Source organism: Neopsephotus bourkii, unplaced genomic scaffold, assembly GCF_033783945.1.
Source record: "Neopsephotus bourkii isolate Nb327-2 ecotype Australia unplaced genomic scaffold, CSIRO-AGI_Nbou_v1 NB_107, whole genome shotgun sequence".
In the NCBI taxonomy this organism is placed as follows: domain Eukaryota; kingdom Metazoa; phylum Chordata; class Aves; order Psittaciformes; family Psittacidae; genus Neopsephotus; species Neopsephotus bourkii.
In genome coordinates, this window is record NW_026900624.1 from 6,241,608 (window position 1) to 6,261,216 (window position 19,609).

The window sequence follows — 19,609 nt, forward strand, 5'->3', positions numbered from 1 at the left end:
TGCTGACTGCATTCTGCAGGAGGCATGCTACATGTTGCTTCAGGCACTTGTGTGTTTCTAAGGAGGACTTCAGAAAGGTTGGGAAATAATATTACAGGAATAAGGTAACAGTGAGCAACCTGGAACACCTGAAAATATTGGCTGCTCTGTGGTCTGGTGCCATGTTAGGTAATGCTTAAGTGTTCAGATATGTATCTGCATTTTCAGTTTTTGAAAGCTGATTTACAATCACAGGGCTTGAAGGGGCATTAGAGCTGATTCAGTTCCACCCCCTCGCCATGGGCAGGGACACCTTCCCCTAAACTGTGCTGCCCAAGGCTCTGTCCACCCTGGCCTTGAACACTGTCAGGGATGGAGTATTCACATCTTCCTTGGGCAGCCCATTCCAGTGCCTCACCACTCTTACAGTAGAGAATTTTTTCCTAATATCTAATCTAAATCTCCCCCCTGTCATCTTAAAGTTATTCCCCTTTGCCTTGTCACTATATGCCCTTGTAAAAAGTCCTTCTCCAGATTTCCTGTTGTAGCCCTTTTAGGGACTGGAAGACCTGGATATAAGGTCTCCCTTGAGCCTTCTCCAGTTTAGCAGATTCATGGAGTATTTGAATTGGGGAATCAAAGCTGATGCAATTCATAGAGTACAAACTGTCAGGTGGCAGCTAGGATTACATTGTCAATAACTCAAATACAGTGATTTCTTGTTTTGCTGATACTGATCAGCATGTTTTAACTCTCATCCTTGTCTTGCTTAGCCACAGTTAAAATGGCTTTTTTGGTGCCAGAGCTGTGCTGAGGGAAATCAGTTTACACACCTTGTGTATCTTATGGTTTGCATGTTATTACTTTCCCCTTGTTTTGTCTGATGAGTATCATCAAGCATTCAGACTGTTCCTGTAATTTGAACAACTTTTCTTATTTTTAATTTTTTATACCTCTTCTGCAATTGCTAGAGTTGCAAAGATGGAACTAGGCTTTTTGGTTTCTTTTCACCTTAGTAATTTCAATTATGGCTGGTTGAAGTTAGCCTGTAATTCTGTGGGTCCCATTAGCTTTTCTCAGTCTTATAATTTACTTGTTCTTCATATTGCTTCTTCATGTACAATATGCAGCTACTGGAAATAGTTAGATATGTAAGCTTGTTAAATCCTTGTTTTCAAAGATTTTTTTACTTTCTGATCCAGAGGGAATGAATTGTGCTCATTGAAAAGAAGAAAACAGAATACATTTGGTAGGAATTCATGTTGATTACTTTTGTAAGAGCTATGATTGATTTTAATGTGATTAATATTGAGCTGTAAACACATAATAATGAAGTGAGAATTCAGTGAAAAAATACTGAAGGCAGTGCAGGATATAAGTAGTTTGGTGTGTGCCCTCAAATGAGTGGGGCTACAGAATGCAGAGGTTATAAGGAGGGTGTTTTCTGTCTTTGAAGGAGGAGGAAGCTGCTGTTTCTAGCTGCTAACTGATGCTATAGGTTGCCCTGCTTGCCTTTTACTCCTGTGTCATTAGAGGTAAATGGGGTCTGACTTTTTAAAGGTTACTGTTTAGTTCAGACTTAGTCATAGACCAGAGTCTGTTCTTCCACCAGAATTGGAGTTGGGTGGAAGGAGAGGCTGCCAATGGAGTGAAACTGGGGGATGTTTGCAGGGATACCTCATCTTTTCTGAAAGGGGCTTGGATGATGAGCAGCGTAATTAACCTTGAATTTCAGTGGCTGGCCATCACAGATCAGAGCACTTTTTGCCCTGAGGTGAACTGAAATATTGACTTTAGGGCGGTCTTATGTCATTAAGCTGTCATCTGCAACCAGCTCAGTAAATGACAGGAGGTTAGGTTGAAACCCATGTGAGTAGAGGGAATAGCTTTGTAGAACTGAATACCAAAAGGAAAAGAAATGGGTGGGAATAAAGGCTATGTGTGAATTGACTTTGTGGTTTTCAAGCCCAGACTGCAACTGTGCTTGTTCAGTGAACAGGCTGTGAGTCAACTGGTCTGTGGGTACAGTTACCTCTGTTTCCCCCGCCTGAGCCTTTCAGTGTTACTATGCATTGGTGGAAGGTAGAAGAGAGTTGCATAATGAAGTGGTACAAGACTGGAATTTTAGAGCTCGGAGCTTTGTTCAAGGAACAAAGCTCTGCTTTGCTCTCCTTCACAGGTGTAAGAGACTTGCTCCCTAAAAGCTCTTGGTTAGCACAAGGGAAAGTTTCCAAGCCGTCTAGTTTGTGATCATCTTATTCCCTTAAAGGTTTAGTTCTGTTTGATTCATAGAAGGGAGAGCAGTCAGCTTAGTCAGCTTACTCTTTAAAATGCCAAATTTACTATGAAAAGAAAGCATAGTTCTAGCTCTTTGCCTGATAAAAGCTAAACTTAAGTGATTTGGAACCACGCTGAAATTTACGTATGGTGAAATCACTGCCTGTTTTAACCTCCTCAATTAATATCAATCCTTGGGAATAAAAAAAATAGTGCAAATCATGCTAGTGATCCTCCTTGTAATGGCTCTTTTCCAAATGTGTATATCCAATTTCATAATTGCAAGCGGAGTCTTTTAGTAGCAACAGAATACAAATTAAATTCTTATAATGCAGTATTTTACTGCCCTTTGTATTTTTGTACCAAATAGAAATGGTTTATTCAATTTCATGTTTTATTTTTAGCATCCTCAGCACTCATTACCTGATTTAGAATCATTACTGTTGGTTTATATATTTATTACATAAAGACTAACAAACCTTACAAGGTGTGTGGCTTTCAGTGGCAGGACTGCAAATAGATCTATAAATCCAGCAAATTACTTTGGTCCCAAAGAAAAGGTTCTGTGTGGTGAATGCTCATATTAATGAATATAATTACATAATTATTCTGCTTTGGAATCTGATCATAGTTACAGTGGTTTGCCTGGTTTTTAAACATTTCAGTCTAGACTATTGTAGATACACCAATATCAAATTGTTTGCGTAAGTTGCAAATACTTTGGATATCTTGAGATGAAATCGTAGCTCTTCCGGAGTTGCTGAGAAGTTTGCCATTCACTTCTGAGGGTAAGAATGTCTTTCCCATTAAATATATGAGTAAAATAAATTGCAGAGTAATACAACAAGGCATATGTGTATGTCTGATCTCTTGTAAAAATCCCTTGGACTAATCTTGCTTATCTTCTTGTCTGTTGTGACTGAGCCCTTCCAAGGTGCATCCCTCATTTACATGAGGTTATTGCTGCTGTTGTGGAGTCCTAAATATATACAGGAGATGGGAGAAAGAGGAGAGGAAAGGAGAAGACTTTTTGCAACAAGTTCAGCTGCTTATTTAAACTGACATGGCTTCTCTAGGTTAGGAAATATTGCAGCTATTGCAATCTAGTCTGCATAATTTTGGCTTGAACGGGTTTCACTCCCTTTTACAGGTAAGTGTGACAAAACAGGGTGAATAGTTTGTTTACATTTCAATTTTAAAAGTATGTTTGATGGTAGCCACCTGTGAACTTCCTGCTCCTGAGTAGTATGGTCTGGAGTAAGAGCAGTGTCTGTTGCAGTAACACCTTTCATGTGTCATCAGCCATCCTGCAACTTGAGTGATGAAAGGATAATCCACTGCCATTCTCCAAGGCTCTTATTCTACCTGCAAACACCCTCCTGTGCCCTTGCTGACAAATACACATAGCATTTGCAGTAAATCTTCCAAGTTGAATGTTGAAGCAAAATGTCATCATGGTATTGGAAGAGGTAGGTCATGAATACTGCCTCTGGGCTGCAAAGTTTCTTGCTTGAAAGTCATGAATCAGTAGCAGAAGTTCCAGTAACCCAGCATTTCTCATGCCAGCAAATGGAAGAGGGAGTCCAAAGCTATGAATAGACTTTCCTGGGTAATTGCATCCTGGAAAAGATGAGCAACGGCTGTTGGGCATGCCGTTTGTCCTATTTGGACCTTTGAAGGAACCTCTGCAAGGCTCTGGAGTCTGACTGAGGTACCTTCTTGCTGTTTGGATTTATCCAGAGACACTAGAAATTACAGTCAGCTTTTTACATCATTTACCGTGCTTTCAGTTGGTCAGCTTTTGATTATACTAAGTGATTGTGGGGAGAGAAATCAAAGTAATTGATACTGAAGAAAATGTTTATAAAATGGTTGATTTTGTCTGCAGCTGACCTTTGCCTTTTGCACAAAGCAGTTTACAGTCGCTTTATTGCAGTGGGCTTTGTTTCAGCTTTATAGCTAAGGTGGGTGTGAAGTTGCCATAGCTACTGGGCATTATGCTGCCTTTATGTGGGCTCCAGAGTATGTTCCAGGAGAATCAGGTGCAACTTCTGAATAATTAATAGTGCCCAGGAAAAGGGAATTGGATTTTTGTTTTACAGGGTTTTCTTTTCATTGTTCTCTACAGTTACTGCCAGTGAAAATTACAGTAGCCATAATCCCAGGAAAGTCCCATATGGCATCTGAAATAATCTGTCTTCTTAATTTTAGTATTTTCGGACATTGTTAAATATAGTTGCCCCCTTTTAAATATTCTCTCAGATATAAACATTCTAGGGAAGGCTTATAATGTAATCTGTTGTCAATGCCATTGTCCCTTCTGCAGCTTGTCTATGTTGACAGAGCTGGGGATGCACCCTTCCCTTAGGGCTTCTCTGCACGCTCCAGAAAATACCAGGCAACTTTGATTTTCTTCCAATTTAATAGAGACAGGTCTGTCGATGCTGAGCGGATGAGTGAGCAGATGGATTTTCATGGGTGACTTGGTTGAATCCGTTCATGTTGTCTTATTGGGCGTACATTCTACAATGATGTTCGGCAGGCTGTTACAGAACACAAAAACACTGCTTTATATACAGGTCTGTGTTACTGCAGCTTCTTGCAGCCTGTTAAATACACGTGAGGCACAACTCTTCGGAGATAAGTGACTGTGGTGATTTCTTGTTCTGGGAAAATGCCCTATCTCGGTGCCAAGGAGTGCTGGCAGCTCCTGGGATACCTCCTTCTGAATTCAGGCTGCAGAAATTACAGAATTGTTTAGGTTGGAAAAGACCATTAAGATCATAAATCTGACCATTAACCCAGCACTGTCATGTACACCACTAAACCATGTCCCTAAGCACCACATCTATACATCTTTTAATTACCTCCACCACTTTGCTGGGCAGCCTGTTCCAATGCTTAACAACCCTTGTGGTGAAGAAATTTTTCCTAATATCTAGTCTAAACCTCCCCCGGCACAGCTTACGGCCGTTTCCTCCTGTCCTATTATTTGTTACTGGGAGAAGTGACCAATACCCACCTCACTACAACCTTCTTGCGTCCTGTTGTTCATACATTTTAGTATGTAGGCAAAGAAGCAAGGAGTGACTCATGACTCAGTGGTCTAGAGGTGGGAAGTTTTTGCTGAGAGAAGCAAATGGTGCTGTGGTGGCAGCTCCACACTGTAGGGAAAGTTTGGGTGTGTTCTGGCAGATTTTTGGAGGTCAGTCTCTGTGGTTGGCCCAGTGAGGTAGAGGAGGTGCTAAAGCTGGAGACATGACAAAGATTTTGGCATTTGTCACACAGTATTGCCACTGGGTTTCAGGCAGCAGTCTTATTTTCCAAGTTATTTTTCTTTTAAATGAGTTACCCCCAAGAGCAAAATGAATAGGAATCATTGCACACAAACCCTCTTCTGGTACTGGGTAGCTTGGCTCGAACTGAATCTACCTTCTAATATCTTCTAATCTCAGACCTGACACATGCTGGTAAAAAAACCGTAAATGTTCAGACAAGGGTTGAGTGCTCTGCATTAAATCAGGGTCATGAGGCTTAATTGATTTATTTCTATCTTTTTTAGATGCAGAAATCAATACAACTCTTCCTTTCCCAGCACTAGTGTATTAAATTAGCTTGAAATATTTGTGAGACTGATTCAAAACTCAGGGTTGCTACATCTTTAAATAATACTTTGAAAGTTCTAAGGGGGTGTGCATGTGTTTTTTTTATTTCAGTTGACATGGTTAGGGGCAAGCCTGCTGGGATTTGAAGTGTTTCAGAGCTACACTGAAAGGAAAGCATTGAAACTAAATGCCCTTTATCATTGGCATTCTAATAGAGGTCCACTTCTATCAGAGGACCTGGGTTTTTCTCTTAATGTGTTTCTTAGAAGCTCTTCTAAGCATTCCAGTAGCTTATTACAGCTTGATTGCTGCCTCCAAAGTGCATTTGTGTTAATGGCAGCCTTGGTGACATTAGTCATGGAAATGATGCAGAAGTCCACAAGTATATTGGCTTTTGAGAATCATTGAAGGTACTGTATTGTCAAGTTACTGGACACCTGAGTTTCGGGAGTGAGAATCAATGTCTTTGGTTGTGGAAAACCAGGTTCGTTTCTGTGGTGGAAGGGAGCTAAAGATGACTGCTTATGCTCCCAGATTTGTTCTTGCTGTTTTACCATTGGGTTCTAATAAAAATCTGCTGTGGTCACAAGTTCTCTCCCCTCACATCCATAAACTGTCTTTCTATACTAGCATTACTTGTAATCTGTGTTCAGAGGATCCATATAGAAAAGGGGTTTCAATGTTCTGCCCGTCTTGGGAGTATAAGTAGAACTTACATTAACATTGCAGTTAAATTAATTATCTTTTTGTCCTGACATTGCTCGATGGCCAGTGTCTAGCACTAGCACCACTTCAGTGTTGTACTTTGAATGGTTTTTGTGATTTTTCTTTTAAGACATCTTTCATTCCCCTAAGAGAAAAAAATGTATCATGGTTGTTTATGCTGATAAAAACATAATCTTTCACAGTCTGAATGTGTGACTAAATGCCTTGTGCTGTGTGAAGCATGGTATGTTATCAATTATATATTAATCTCATATGATAACAGCTGAGTATCACACCTGCAATGGGGTGGCTCTTCTGATGTCCTGAATCACCAACACCTTGGAGAGGGTCTGGATGGGGTATGTGTATGTCTACGACTGCCTGCAGACTGTGAAACAAATCCTTACTTCCAACTTCATGCTGTGGGAGTGGTACTGCTCCATATGAAGCTGCTTGAATGGAACAGGAAAGCCTAACAGCTTGAGTTCCTGACTTGTGCCAGGTTTGTGCTGTTGCAGCTACACGGATGCCAATACCAAACCTGTCTGGTTTCCCATTGCTGTGGGTTTAGTTGCTGGGGTGAGGGACAGGATACCACACAGAAATCCCAGCTATGTGATTAGGTGCTTAAATAAGTACCGGTGGAGGTACAAAACATCAGGTGTTCAAGACTAAAGTGTCTAGAAAATGGAGACATGCTATGCTGGTGCTAGTACCAATTTGCTTTGTTAACATCTGTCTGGGTTACACCATTTACTTAAAGGTTCCCCAGTGCTGAAAAGAGATTGTTAAAGAGGGAGGAAGTAAAATGAGTAGTTGGCAGATAATGCACAAGAAAAGAGCAGAACAAGCTAAGAGTGTGTTTGGGAGTGGAGCTGAAGCATGGGAAAGGAGGATATTAGCTCTTTTGGTCAGTGCTTTTGTAGAAGATGGACCAGTTTGTAAAAAAACTTTTTGTTTCCTGATTTTTCCTGATCTTTTGAACCAAACCTGTCATTGTAAAATCCTAAAGATAAAAATTCAGACTCTGTATTGAGCTGCCTCTGGAGACAGTAGGAGTATTTCCTCACTGAACTTCTGTTGTGGGAAAAGTCTGAATTTTGTTCGCTGTATCTTCTTCCTCTCCCTTCTCATGTTCAACCTCCTCCCCTTTACTTTTTTTTTTCTAGTGACTACAGTCTGAAAAAACCCTGAAGAGTGGTGCTACTACTAGATCAATGTGTAGTCCCATTAGATTTCTATTTAACAGGAAACCAGAATCTGCTTTTTTTGGATGGCTTCTAAATACCAACAAACTAGTGCTGCTTGCAAACCCTGTTCCTATTACCCCATGTTTTCTGTGCTGCCCAGCTGATAACCTTTATCGATTTTGACTGTAGATTTCTTTTCAGGAGTTTTTCAAAGGCTTATGTGCAAAGCTGTGCAAACAAGGGGATTTCCTATTCACATGGTTTCATCAAACAGCTCTAATGCCTTGGGAACTATATGGAATTATTGCTGTTCTCAGTGAGAGGTGTTCAGGGTGCGGGGGAGGTACTAAATATGCCAGTATTCGTATTATTACTATCAATTAAAAAACCTGATTGTGTTCTGGAAATTTTGGAGAGCAAATAGATGTGGTGGAAAAAGTATCCGTTTATCACAAAGGTTTTGAATCTAGACTGGAGTATTAGATGGGTTTTTCTGGGTTTTATGATAGGAGTGTTCCAGCTGTCTGTGTGTAACTTGACACATGCATTCTATTGGCTTCCAGTACAAGGTGTTGTATGGCTTGAGTTGTTTTGTAAAAATAACCAGTCCATAATATATACATCTTCAAAAGACATATTTCCGTGAATAAAATACATCATTGTTAATAGACACTTTTCTCCTGTGCACTTATGATGGGGATTTTTTGAGCAGAAGGTAGCTCCTGACAGCAGTTTTGGTAATGTGTGTTGCAGGTAGGAGTACCTGCAACTGGAAGTACCTGTGAGGCTCCCCAGGACCTCTGGTTGTCACTCCAGAGTAGGCACAAGCATTGTGGCACAGAAGCCCATGAAGTCCCAGAGGTGGACCATACTAGTACGCAAGAGATGTGCAAGAAGGTAGCCAAGCAGGTAAAAGAAATGGAATGAGGAAAGACAGGGTGACGGTGGGGGTCCTGGCTAGCAGGAGTGGTAAAATGGAGTGGGCGAAGGCAGGGACAATCTCAGGTGGAAGTGTTTGTAAGGGGACTCTGCAGGGTTTGGTGACCAGGATTATAAAATTGCAGCAGGTTCAAATTTGTGAGTGACACACTAGTGCTGTATGAATGATGAGGGCATGACCATCAGATTGCGCAGCCTGGTCCTTAGGAAATGTGGATCCATTTATTAGTATGGTTCAATACTTCAGTGTCAGGTGTACACACAAGCTCGGGACATGACAGGCAAGGCACAGAGTGCAAGTTATTTAGCATGCAGTAGTGTTGCTGATCAGAAAAAGTGCAGTCCTCAGGGAATGGTAAGAGTGCACACCAGCGCTTTGCCCATACCAGAAAACCTCGGTACTGGTGATAAAGGAGCACAAGTTCTGCAGAGGTGCCCTCGTAAAGAAATTTTGTCTGGTTTATCTGGCAGATTATAAATGATTAAAAAAAAAAAAAAGCCCAAACCACCCCCCCCAAAAAAAAAAAAAACTAAACCAAAACAAAAAAAACCCCAAACAAACAGAAAAAAAACCAAACAAAACCCAAAGAACCCCCCCTCCACCAAATCCTACCTGAGTATTAAAGAGCTTCTTAATACAGTGAAATAGGCATGATGAGAACCAGAGCCTGCAAAACAAAAGCAGCTGAATTAAATAAAGTTGCACACTTTCAGCCAAGAGGATGATTAATCATTGGAATGAGTTCTCAAAGTAAGGTATTTTCCCAGGCACTGTCTAATCAAATGTGATTAACTGGGTTTTGTGATGAAGTAGCTGGTTAAAAAGCCTGTGGCACGTAGGAGGTCAGCCTAGCTGATGTAATTCCTTTAGAGCCTCAGCTCAATAACCCTGTGAAAATTTTATGAAGGTGACATTATGGATTTCAGCTTGCTGAAACTGTAGAAGAGTCATCACCTTCACTTGAATGTGGAAATATCCAGTCTGGCTTTTGGATTTCACTGGGAATAAATAATTAGTATTTACATAGTTCTTTCTATTAATAACCTTTCACTCTTGCAGGAAGGCACATGTAATCTAAAGCCAGATAAACAAGCGTAGAGGAATGGCCAAGTGAATCAGCAGGAGACTTGGAAAAAACCCAGTGTCTCCTGGATCTCTGGCTGAGACAGGCTTGTTTTCTTGGGAGGACTCAGGTGTCCAGAATCCAGCATGCTCTCCAGGCCATATCATTTCTTAACTCCAGAAGGCCAAACATGACAACATGAATTAATTCTAGAATATCAAAAAACCTTTTCTGATGAAAAGCATGGAGTATACTAAGAAATTCTTATTTATTTACTGGTTGATATTTTTAATATATTTTTATATATGTTTAAAAAAATAGGCCTACAATTACCATTGTGATTTCTATGTAAATATCAAGCAACAGTTCTGTAAAGCAGGTGTTTCTCTTCATTTAGGAAGTGGTGTGTTTAGCACTGGCAACACTGGCTTAACATAAACTCGCATAATGGTTTCTGTTACTGGGACATCATTGTGATTTTGGCAGCACTCCTATTTGTTGATGTCTGAGTACTTAAAGGTCAGAACACTGAACACTCCAGTCTTTTGTTTCCCATGCTGTCAATCCCAAATGCCTATATTCACTTGAACTTACTCACTTGAATATAAAAATTAATATAAAAGGCTAGTACTTACCACTTGTTTTTTTGATTGGGATTTAAATGAAGAAAATCCCTTGATGATGGCTAAGTCAGTTCTTTCTACAGTATTTATATGATCTTACATCTTTTTTTTTTTTTTTCACATAATGAGCCTGAGTAATGGGACTTTCTGAGGTTTCGGGTTTTGTTTCTTCCGTTCTTGGCATATATGCCATTCGTACATAGTACCAGGAAGATAAGCGTAGTGATGCTGAGCAAGCTTCCTTGGGACATAGATGAGTTAAGGACTACAGAGCCCTGGGAGAGGTGGTTAGGGGCTCTGGAGCTCAGATAGTCTTTTAGTCAATTCTCCAGGATACAGGGGAGGACCTAAAAAAAGCTAGAAGGATTAGCCAGGTTAATAAACAGTTAAAAGGGTGGCATCATAGTAAGGGTTTGGGTGTCTTGAACACGGGACCCAAGTTTGTAGGCCAGGTCTACTGGGGGCTGGTGGAGCTGGTCTGTAATGGAAGGGCAGTTTTGGTAGGAGGCTTGCCAGACTGGTCAAGGAAGCTTTAAACTAAATGTGTTGGGGGAGGGGGGCATCATTCCATCCCAACACACCCAGTCAGTTGGTTTTGTGGGTGGGTTTCCACCCGCTCCAGCCAATGAGCCAGCTTCAGTTGGAGCTCAGTTCATATGCCTCTATACAAACACCCATAGTATGGCTAACAAACAAGGGGAATTAAAGATGCGTGCACGTCTACTGGGGTATGATATAATAGGCATCACAGAAACATGGTGGGATGGCTCCTATGACTGGAGTGTTGGAATGGAAGGTTACAGACTAGAAAAGACAGGCCTGGCAGGCGAGGAGGGGCAGTTCCCCTTTATGTTAGGGATAGGCTGGAGAGTATGGAACTCTGGGGACAGGTGAGCAGTTAACAGAGAGTTTGTGTGTCAGGGTTAAAGGGAAAACAGCTATGGGAGACATTACTGCGGGGATCTGCTACAGGCCACCTGATAAAGAAGATCCTGCGGATGAAGCACTCTATAGACAGATAGGAAAAGCCTCACGCTCAGAGGCCCTTGTTCTCATGGGTGCCTTCAACCACCCTCACATCTGTTGGAATGACGGTATGGCCTGGCACAAGCAATCCAGGAGGTTCCTTGATTGTGTGGAAGACAACTTCCTTCTGCAAGTAATAGAGGAGCTGACAAGGAGAGGTGCCATGCTTGGCCTTGTGCTCACCAACAGGGAAGGGCTCATTGGAAATGTGACGCTCCAGGGCAGCCTTGGATGCAGCAATCATGAGATGGTGGAATTTGAGATCCTCAAGACAGTGAGAAGAGCGTGCAGCAAGCTCACTGCCCTGGACTTCAAAAGAGCAGACTTTGGCCTCTTCAGGAGCCTGCTTAGTAAGGTTCCATGGGGTATAGCCCTAGAGGGCAGGGGGGCCCAAGACTCTTGGTTGATATTCAAGGATCACCTGCTACAAGCTCAGGAGTGTTGCATCCCAACTAGAAGGAAGTGCAGCAGGAGGGCCAGGAGACCTCCTTGGATGGGTAAGGAGCTGCTTTCAAGAAGGGGAAAATGGATGACCTGGGGGATTACAGACCAGTCAGTCTCACCTCTGTGCCTGGCAAATTCTTGGAGCAGATTCTCCTGGCAGGCATGCTAAGGCACATGGAAAACAACAAGGTGCTTGGTGATAGCCAGCATGGCTTCGCTAAGAGGAAATCCTGCCTGACCAATTTGGTGACCTTCTATGATGGCGCTACAGAACTGATGGACAGCGGTAGAGCAGCTGATGTCATCTACCTGCACTTGTGCAAAGGGTTCGACACTGTCCCACACAACATCCCTGTCTCTAAATTGGAGAGACATCAATTTGATGAATGGACAACTCGGTGGATAAAGAACTGGCTGGATGGTTGCACACAAAGAGTTGTGGTCAATGGCTCAATGTCCGGCTGGAGACCTGTAACGAGTGGTGTCCCTCAGGGATCGGTGTTGGGACCAGTCTTGTTTAACATCTTCGTTGCTGACATGGACAGTGGGATTGAGTGCGCCCTCAGCAAGTTTGCCGATGACACCAAGCTGTGTGGTTCGGTTGATACGCTGGAGGGAAGGAATGCCATCCAGAGGGACCTTGACACGCTTGTGATGTGGGCTGATGCCAACCTCATGAAGTTTAACCATGCCAAGTGCAAGGTCCTACATCTGGGTCTGAGCAATCCCAGGCACAGCTACAGGTTGGGCAGAGAAGAGATTCAGAGCAGCTCTGTGGAGAAGGATTTGGGTTGCTGGTCAATGAGAAAATGAACATGAGCCAGCAGTGTGTGCTTGAAGCCCAGAAAGCCAACTGTATCCTGGGCTGCATCAAAAGGAGTGTGACCAGCAGGTCGAAGGAGGTGATCCTGCCCCTTTACTCTGCTCTCGTGAGACCTCACTTGGAGTATTGTGTGCAGCTCTGGTGTCCTCAACATAAAAAGGACGTGGAACTGTTGGAACAAGTCCAGAGGAGGGCCACAAGGATGATGAGGGGACTGGAGCACCTCCCGTATGAAGATAAGCTGAGAAAATCGGGGCTGTTCAGCCTGGAGAAGGCTGTGTGGAGACCTCATAGCAGCCTTCCAGTATCTGAAGGGGGCCTATAGGGGTGCTGGGGAGTGACTCTTCATTAGGGACTGTAGTGATAGGACAAGGGGTAATGGGTTAAAACTTAAACAGGAGAAGTTTATATTGGATATAAGGAGGAAATTCTTTCCTGTTAGGGTGGTGAGGCACTGGAATAGGTTGCCCAGGGAGGTTGTGAATGCTTCATCCCTAGCAGTGTTCAAGACCAAGTTGGACGAATCCTTGGGTAAGATGGTTTAGTGTGAGGTGTCCCTGCCCATAGCAGGGGGTTTGGAACTTCATGATCTTAAGGTCCTTTCCAACTCTAACTATTCTATGATTCTATGAATTAGGTCAGCCTACCAAGAAATTTAGATTGCTGATTTAAACACTAGTGATTAAGGTGTATAGAATGCTGAAAATCTGTGGTTAAAGTTGTTTGCGTGAGATTTTTTTTAATTTTATTTTTAATGATTTATTTGGATGCCTCCTTTACTGACTAATGCTGGAGGGTCTGAATTGAGTCAGCCCTGGTTCTTCCTATGTCCCTGGCCCTGCCTGAGACTCCACAGTGTGCCAGTGACAGCGGGTTTATTTGCTCAGGTTTGAACTGAACCTATTGATTTATTTCACGTTATATTGCATGGCCACCTTTACATATCCAGCACCATGGCAGTAGAGGGTAGCTGAGATTAACTTGTGACCTAGAGCACTTGCATGGGGAGTTGAGCCCCTGGAAAGTGCCGAGATGCATTATGGATACCTTTTCTATATTTGGAAGAATTGTTTAGAAACGAGTGACAGATGTTGCAGATAAAGGTGTTTATGAGAGATAAGGGGTGAGATTTTTTTTCAAAGGTGATTTGTAATTTAGGTGCTTGCACTCTGAAGCATAGTCAGGTAGGGAGCAGTTGTGTTGCTTATTAGAGCATCCTGGTGGGGGCTCATTGGGTTTTATAAAGCAGATCCTTCGATGGTGTTGAAAGTAAGGCTGATTCATTCCTCCGGTGCTTACCAAGGATGCTTACCTGGGCATGAGCAGGAGCTGCAAAACATGTCCAGCAGATGCCAGAGCCATAGCATTTGGAAGTCCCATTTACTGTCTGTCTGAGGTCTGATGAGTGCTGCCTCTGTTGCATCTGGCTGCTTACGGCTCCTTTCTGGGAAGAGGGCACTCCTGTCGTGCCTGATTTAACCTGTTGAATAAGAGATTTATACCTTGTGCTGTTTAATTGCCCAGCAAAAAAGATTGAATTCCTTAAATTGCCTAAATTATTTTCCTTTGTAATAGAGTGTGACTTAAGCACTTGGTTTGGAGAAAAGCCATGGTGGTGATTCACAGTCCACCATGCCCTAACTCCCAGGTTGTATCACCCAGGAATCCTACTGTAAATTAGTGCATAGGGAAAAATTGATTGAAGAAGGGCACTTTTTCTGCTGTTACTTGTGACAGGGTTGTGAGGCATTCTGTGGAAGAGTTGTTGTTCAACAGCTTTCTAATTGCTGGGGAGAAGTAGTTCAGTGTGCGGATTTCACCAGCAGAAAAAATTAGTGGCTGATTCCTGCAAAAATTTTAACTTTATTGTTAGGAAGCAATTAAACTGCCTGCATTAAAAGAAAGGTTCCATGGATATGGAGGCAGAAGAGAGGGAGGTGGTGTCTGCTGAGCACTTGGTCTTGCTTACCCTGACCTTAGGGCTGGAGTTGCACCCTGCAGTTACTCAGTCTTGCCTTTACCTGATCCTCCCGCTGTGTCTTCAGAGACAGGGAAGGCTTTTGTTTCACAGGGTATTTCTGGAATCTTGCAAATGTGATGTTTCTGTGCTTTTAGGCATGAAAGCGCAAATACCACCTTTGTTTATTAGGTGATGAATTTAGATTGGACTCTTTCCTTCAGCTGGGAAAGATGTATTAGCTTTTTGTGGTAATTCTCGTTAGTTTGTGCAATTTTGTTGCCAATAAAAAAAATAATGGTTAGGAGCTTTAAAAATAAATAAAGGAATAATGATGTATGAGCCTATAGACATTTTAAACAGATATTTGTGAATTAAAAATAATGCATTATAGAAAACACTGTGTTTGGCTATCTGGTATCTGATGATAGTGTCAGTCTCAAAATACTGTTTAACTGTTCTTCCCTATATTTTGGTCTTTCCAGAGGAGTTGAAATAAATGCACACTTGCTATAAGGCTGAATCTTACTCTGGTTTCTTTCACATATTCTGACTTCTGTGACGATCTGTTTTCTAGCAGATGAGCACTACCCTTCATTCTCTGCCCTGACCAAAGCCAAAAAAAGTTTCATGAATTGCCTGCTTACAGCTTTGTCAACTTCTCGCAGTATTCATAAACACAGAGAAAAAATGCTTTTTGAGGTATTATGTCAATATAGTTTATAGCTTTGACATCTGTTAAGTGTGCTAGCTCTCCATGGTCTGCACCGTGAGCTGCAGGGGAATCTGTTCTGGTGCCTGGAGCACTTTCTCCTTCTTCACTGGCCTTGGTGTCTGCAGAGTTGTTTCTCACATTCACACCCCTATCTCTGGCTGCACTGGTGCAGTTTTCCCCCTTCTTAAACACATTATCCCAGTGGTGGTACTATCATTGCTGATGGGCTCAGCCTTGGCCAGCAATGGCTCCATCTTGGAGCTGCTGGCATTGGCTCTATCAGACAAAGGGGAAGCTTCTAGCAGCTTCTCACAGAAGCCAGCCTTGGAGCCCCCTGCTACCAAAACCTTGCCACTTAAACCCAATACAGAAGGGTTACCAAAATGTTCTCTGCGAGGCATTAATTAGTGGACTTTGTCTTCCCAGAGATTCCCATCCCAATGGGGAACATGCAACAGCTACCTGCTAGATGATGTTGAACATTAATCTAGTGACATGTTCATTTCCAAGGGCTTGTGGTAAGAAAAATACGTATGTGTGTGTATCCCTGATTTTATTAATTTAATGTTTGCTAAAACATACCTGCATTGAGAAATAAATGAAGCTGCTGTACATAACTGAGATTCCCCTGCACAGACCTGCCTTTCTCACCTGTTCTTCACATCCCCTTCACATCCTCAGCTTTGCTTCCACACAAAGCCTTCCACGAGGGCTGACCTTGCATCGTCAGCAAAATCTTATTCTGACAGAAAAACATAGCTGGAAGCTCCACAACATGCAGATTCTGGTGTCAATTTATGTTCGCATATAGGTATCTTTAAGTAATATCTTTCAAGGATTTGTGATATTTTCTTAGCAGGTTGAAGTTGAAGTTTACCGGAGAGATTCTAAGAAGCTTCCTGGCCTGGGCGACCCTGACATTGACTGGGAAGAGAGTGTCTACTTGAATCTCATCCTGCAGAAGGTAACAGTGATGCTTATCTAATTTTTATTGGCTATTTATGCTGGAGAGGTTTCAGGGTAAGCTTTGGTAGGTCTCCTGTCCTCCCTAGCTTGAGGGATTTGAGTACTTCTGGGGCATATAAAGAAAACATGGCTTTAATTTTGCCTTTCAGAGTCTAAATGAACAGGACCTGAGTTGTTCGCTATTTTTCAGTAGAGCCTTAACAGCTTCCCTCAAAAACTAAATATATCCAATAAAGTTGGGCTGAATTTTATGCCCTGGAATGAAGTTTTGCAAAATGGAAGGCTTTGTCAAGTTTGATAGCTTTTGAGAGTTAATGAGACTGTTAGACAAGCCACATTTCTGTTAGAGTTCACAGTACTGATGCAGCTTAAGAGGGGGAACTGCTAGGTGGAAGTGCAATAAAGGTTCTGTGCATTACACGGGGATTTTGCTGCTCTTTATTAGAGCTTTAATAAAACTTTCGTTGTTGTCGCTGGAAATATGAAGCTAACACAAATCATTTCCTTAATTAACTCATAGGTTGTTTAGTTATTACATGTTACATTGGTGCTTAGGGAAGCTGAATGTTCATACAGTCATTTGAGATCCCTTAAAAGTTCTGTTGATGATGATCTCAGAAGAGACTGCTGGCTCATTGCACACATCCTGGAAAATAAATTGTTTTCATTCTCTCTGCTTCCTCCCAAAAGTCTCATTGCAGAACTTCACTGCATCAGGGCAGCTTCCACCATTATTTGCTCAATAAAACCAGAATCCATTTGCTACAGTCAGAATTCAGAGATGCTGCTACAGCTAGACATTGCTGTCCAGAGCTATTACACTTGCTCCTTACATGTGTTTTCAGATGGCTTGGCAGGCTACCTTAATGGTTTCTGACCTCTCTAATGTGTTGCTTGTGTTCATTAGTGTTTCTGGTTTTCCCTTTTTGAAGGGAGGTTATCTTTTCCATTTCTACTTTAAAATGTGCTTGTGTGTGTGTGTGTGTATGTGTGTGTGAGATGCTTATTCCTCTAGCTGACCCAGTAAGCCAGTGTTAAAACAGTATTCACAAAAGTTTCTTTAGCTGCAGGTTGTGCACTTCAGCAGCATCTGTGCAAAAAAATTCAGTATCACTGAGTTAATACAGGCTTGAAAATTGTAGGAGTTTCAGTATAGTGAAGAGAATAAAGAAAATTAAAATATCAAAATGTCTTGGTTTTTAGCCAAACAGCTAAAAAATAATGAAGAGGGAATGTCTTCTGCTTCACAGACATGAATGCTTTGTTTTTCTAACTAAACCTTTATTTCTCTATCTGGTGCTCTGTTATAGTTGGATTATGTAGTGACATGTGCTGTGTGCACGCGTTCTGATGGAGGAGATATTCATATTCACAAGAAGAAATCTCAGGTGAGATTACTGTATTATTACTGTAGATAAGAAGTTGGCATGCAATATTACTTAATCCTAAAAATCATATCAAAACCAGAGCTGTGCTTCTCAGTCTGGTATCTGACAGCTGCATTCTTGTGAAGCATCTCCAGTCTTTCTTTAGTAATATTTCCTGACAGGCATCTAAATCTCCTCTATAGCCCCACTCGAAACGTTATAAAGACCTCTGCATGTTTTCAGGATTTATAATCTCTGCCTACAGGATTTTGGGTGGAGGATGGAGAGTGTGTGTACTGAGGGAGGAGTATGCCCTATTAACCAGTCAGAGGGTAAACCTGAAATTTTATGAGACCAGAGTTACGAGAATCCTTCAGGGTGTATCTGTAATACAGGGCTTTTAAATGGTAGACAATTTACTGATTATCAGTTTATCTTTTTATTACTTTGAGAATCTTGTTTCCTCTCTAAAATTGCTCATTCCTACTGTTTCCATGCCAAAGGCTTATATAATTTGTTTCTGTGCAGCATACAGTTAATCCAGGGTTTAATATAGTGGAGGAGACTGAATTATAAGCACAGAAGGAATAGGAACAAGAAACACTGGACTTTTTCAATCAGTTTCCAGCAGATCTTGCAATAACTTCTCTTAGTTGGTAGAAATCCTTTTTTTGAAGGCTTCCGCTGCCTTTAAAAGGCTGTTCCTCCCAGACATTTCCATTCCTTTAGCTCATTCAGATGCTTGCATGGCTTTACCCAAAATAAGCCAATGATCTTTAATCCTTTAATTTTGTTTTACCATTTTGAAACAAGCATTGCTTTGCCTACAAACAAAACTAGCAACACTGGTTATTGTATGTGCAATCTGCATTAGTTAGGTAATTCTCCTTGTGCTGTTGAGACACCACATTACAACACTGATGTAGGCCTTTTATTTCTCATTGCTTTTTCCACTGTTTGCTAGTGGAAACACCCCCAGCTAACTTCTGCAAAATTTTTTTGAGAAGAATCTTTAAAGTGAAGATTTGAAAACCAGGAAGATGCGGGACCTGCCCTCACTGCCTATGAGCATTGTTCAGAGTAAGAAGTTTTCTGTTCCTCATTCCTAGAGGAATGTGGGACTGTGGGACTGCTTCTGAATTTTTGTCTTCCCTTTTCTGGGAGAAACTCAGCACACATTGGAACTTACCAGTACATATTAGTAATATTTCAGGATCATGAAGCTGATCTATGGAGAGAGAAAAGGCAATTCTATATACTGTGGAAAGCATGTTTGCAGTAGAGCATCTCATTGTAACATGCACCATTGAGGCTCAGCTTTAAATGAACAAAACCCAACTCTTTTGGACCTGTATTACTGCTCTGGTTGTTCTTGCTTTAGAAAGCATTTATTATCCTGTCAGTGTGCAGCCAGGTGTTCAACAGGTAGAAGCCCTAGGAGAGCAAGTCCTATTCAGGCATAGGACTTGGTGTGCTACTGCAGACCTATGACAAAACGTATTTTGTTCATACCAGTAGAGTACCTAAGGTGTGCAACCAGAAACTTGTTGCTATCTAATGTTGTTTCTTGTCATGAAGGAACCTTTCTTCTTAATAACCTATATTTAAATGTGCATGTAGGCTTCATAAGTACAAATAAGGAAAGGCAATTTCTCATGAGCTTGCGTGGAGTGGTTTGTAGCAAGGGGATGATAAGCCTGACAATCTGGGCACATTCACAACGTACTGAGATTTGACAGGTTCTTTAATTCAAAACTTTGTTTCAAATAGAAGTGGAAGGAAAGAAAGCTACCTGGTATGAATTCTTCCTCTTTACCTGCTTGTTAATCTTGTTGGAAGGATAAAATGTAAAGCCTTTAGCTATTTAAACACAGGTTGTTTTGAGAAGTGAAGTGACCAAAGGAGTTCAGGAACTGCTTCAAAGGGAGG

General features: G+C 41.7%; 1 protein-coding gene across 2 annotated transcripts in view; it reads left to right on the forward strand.

The window, feature by feature from the left end:
- The window catches only part of KIAA0930 (KIAA0930 ortholog), a 70,527-nt gene that overhangs the window by 40,376 nt on the left and 10,542 nt on the right, over positions 1–19,609 (forward strand). The window contains exons 3-4 of one of the 2 annotated variants that reach the window (XM_061358999.1): positions 16,204–16,311; positions 17,624–17,701. In XM_061358999.1, coding sequence (XP_061214983.1) covers positions 16,204–16,311; positions 17,624–17,701 — 186 coding nt within the window. The remainder of the gene's footprint in view (positions 1–16,203; positions 16,312–17,623; positions 17,702–19,609) is intronic. The other variant, XM_061359010.1, reaches the window with a different exon arrangement.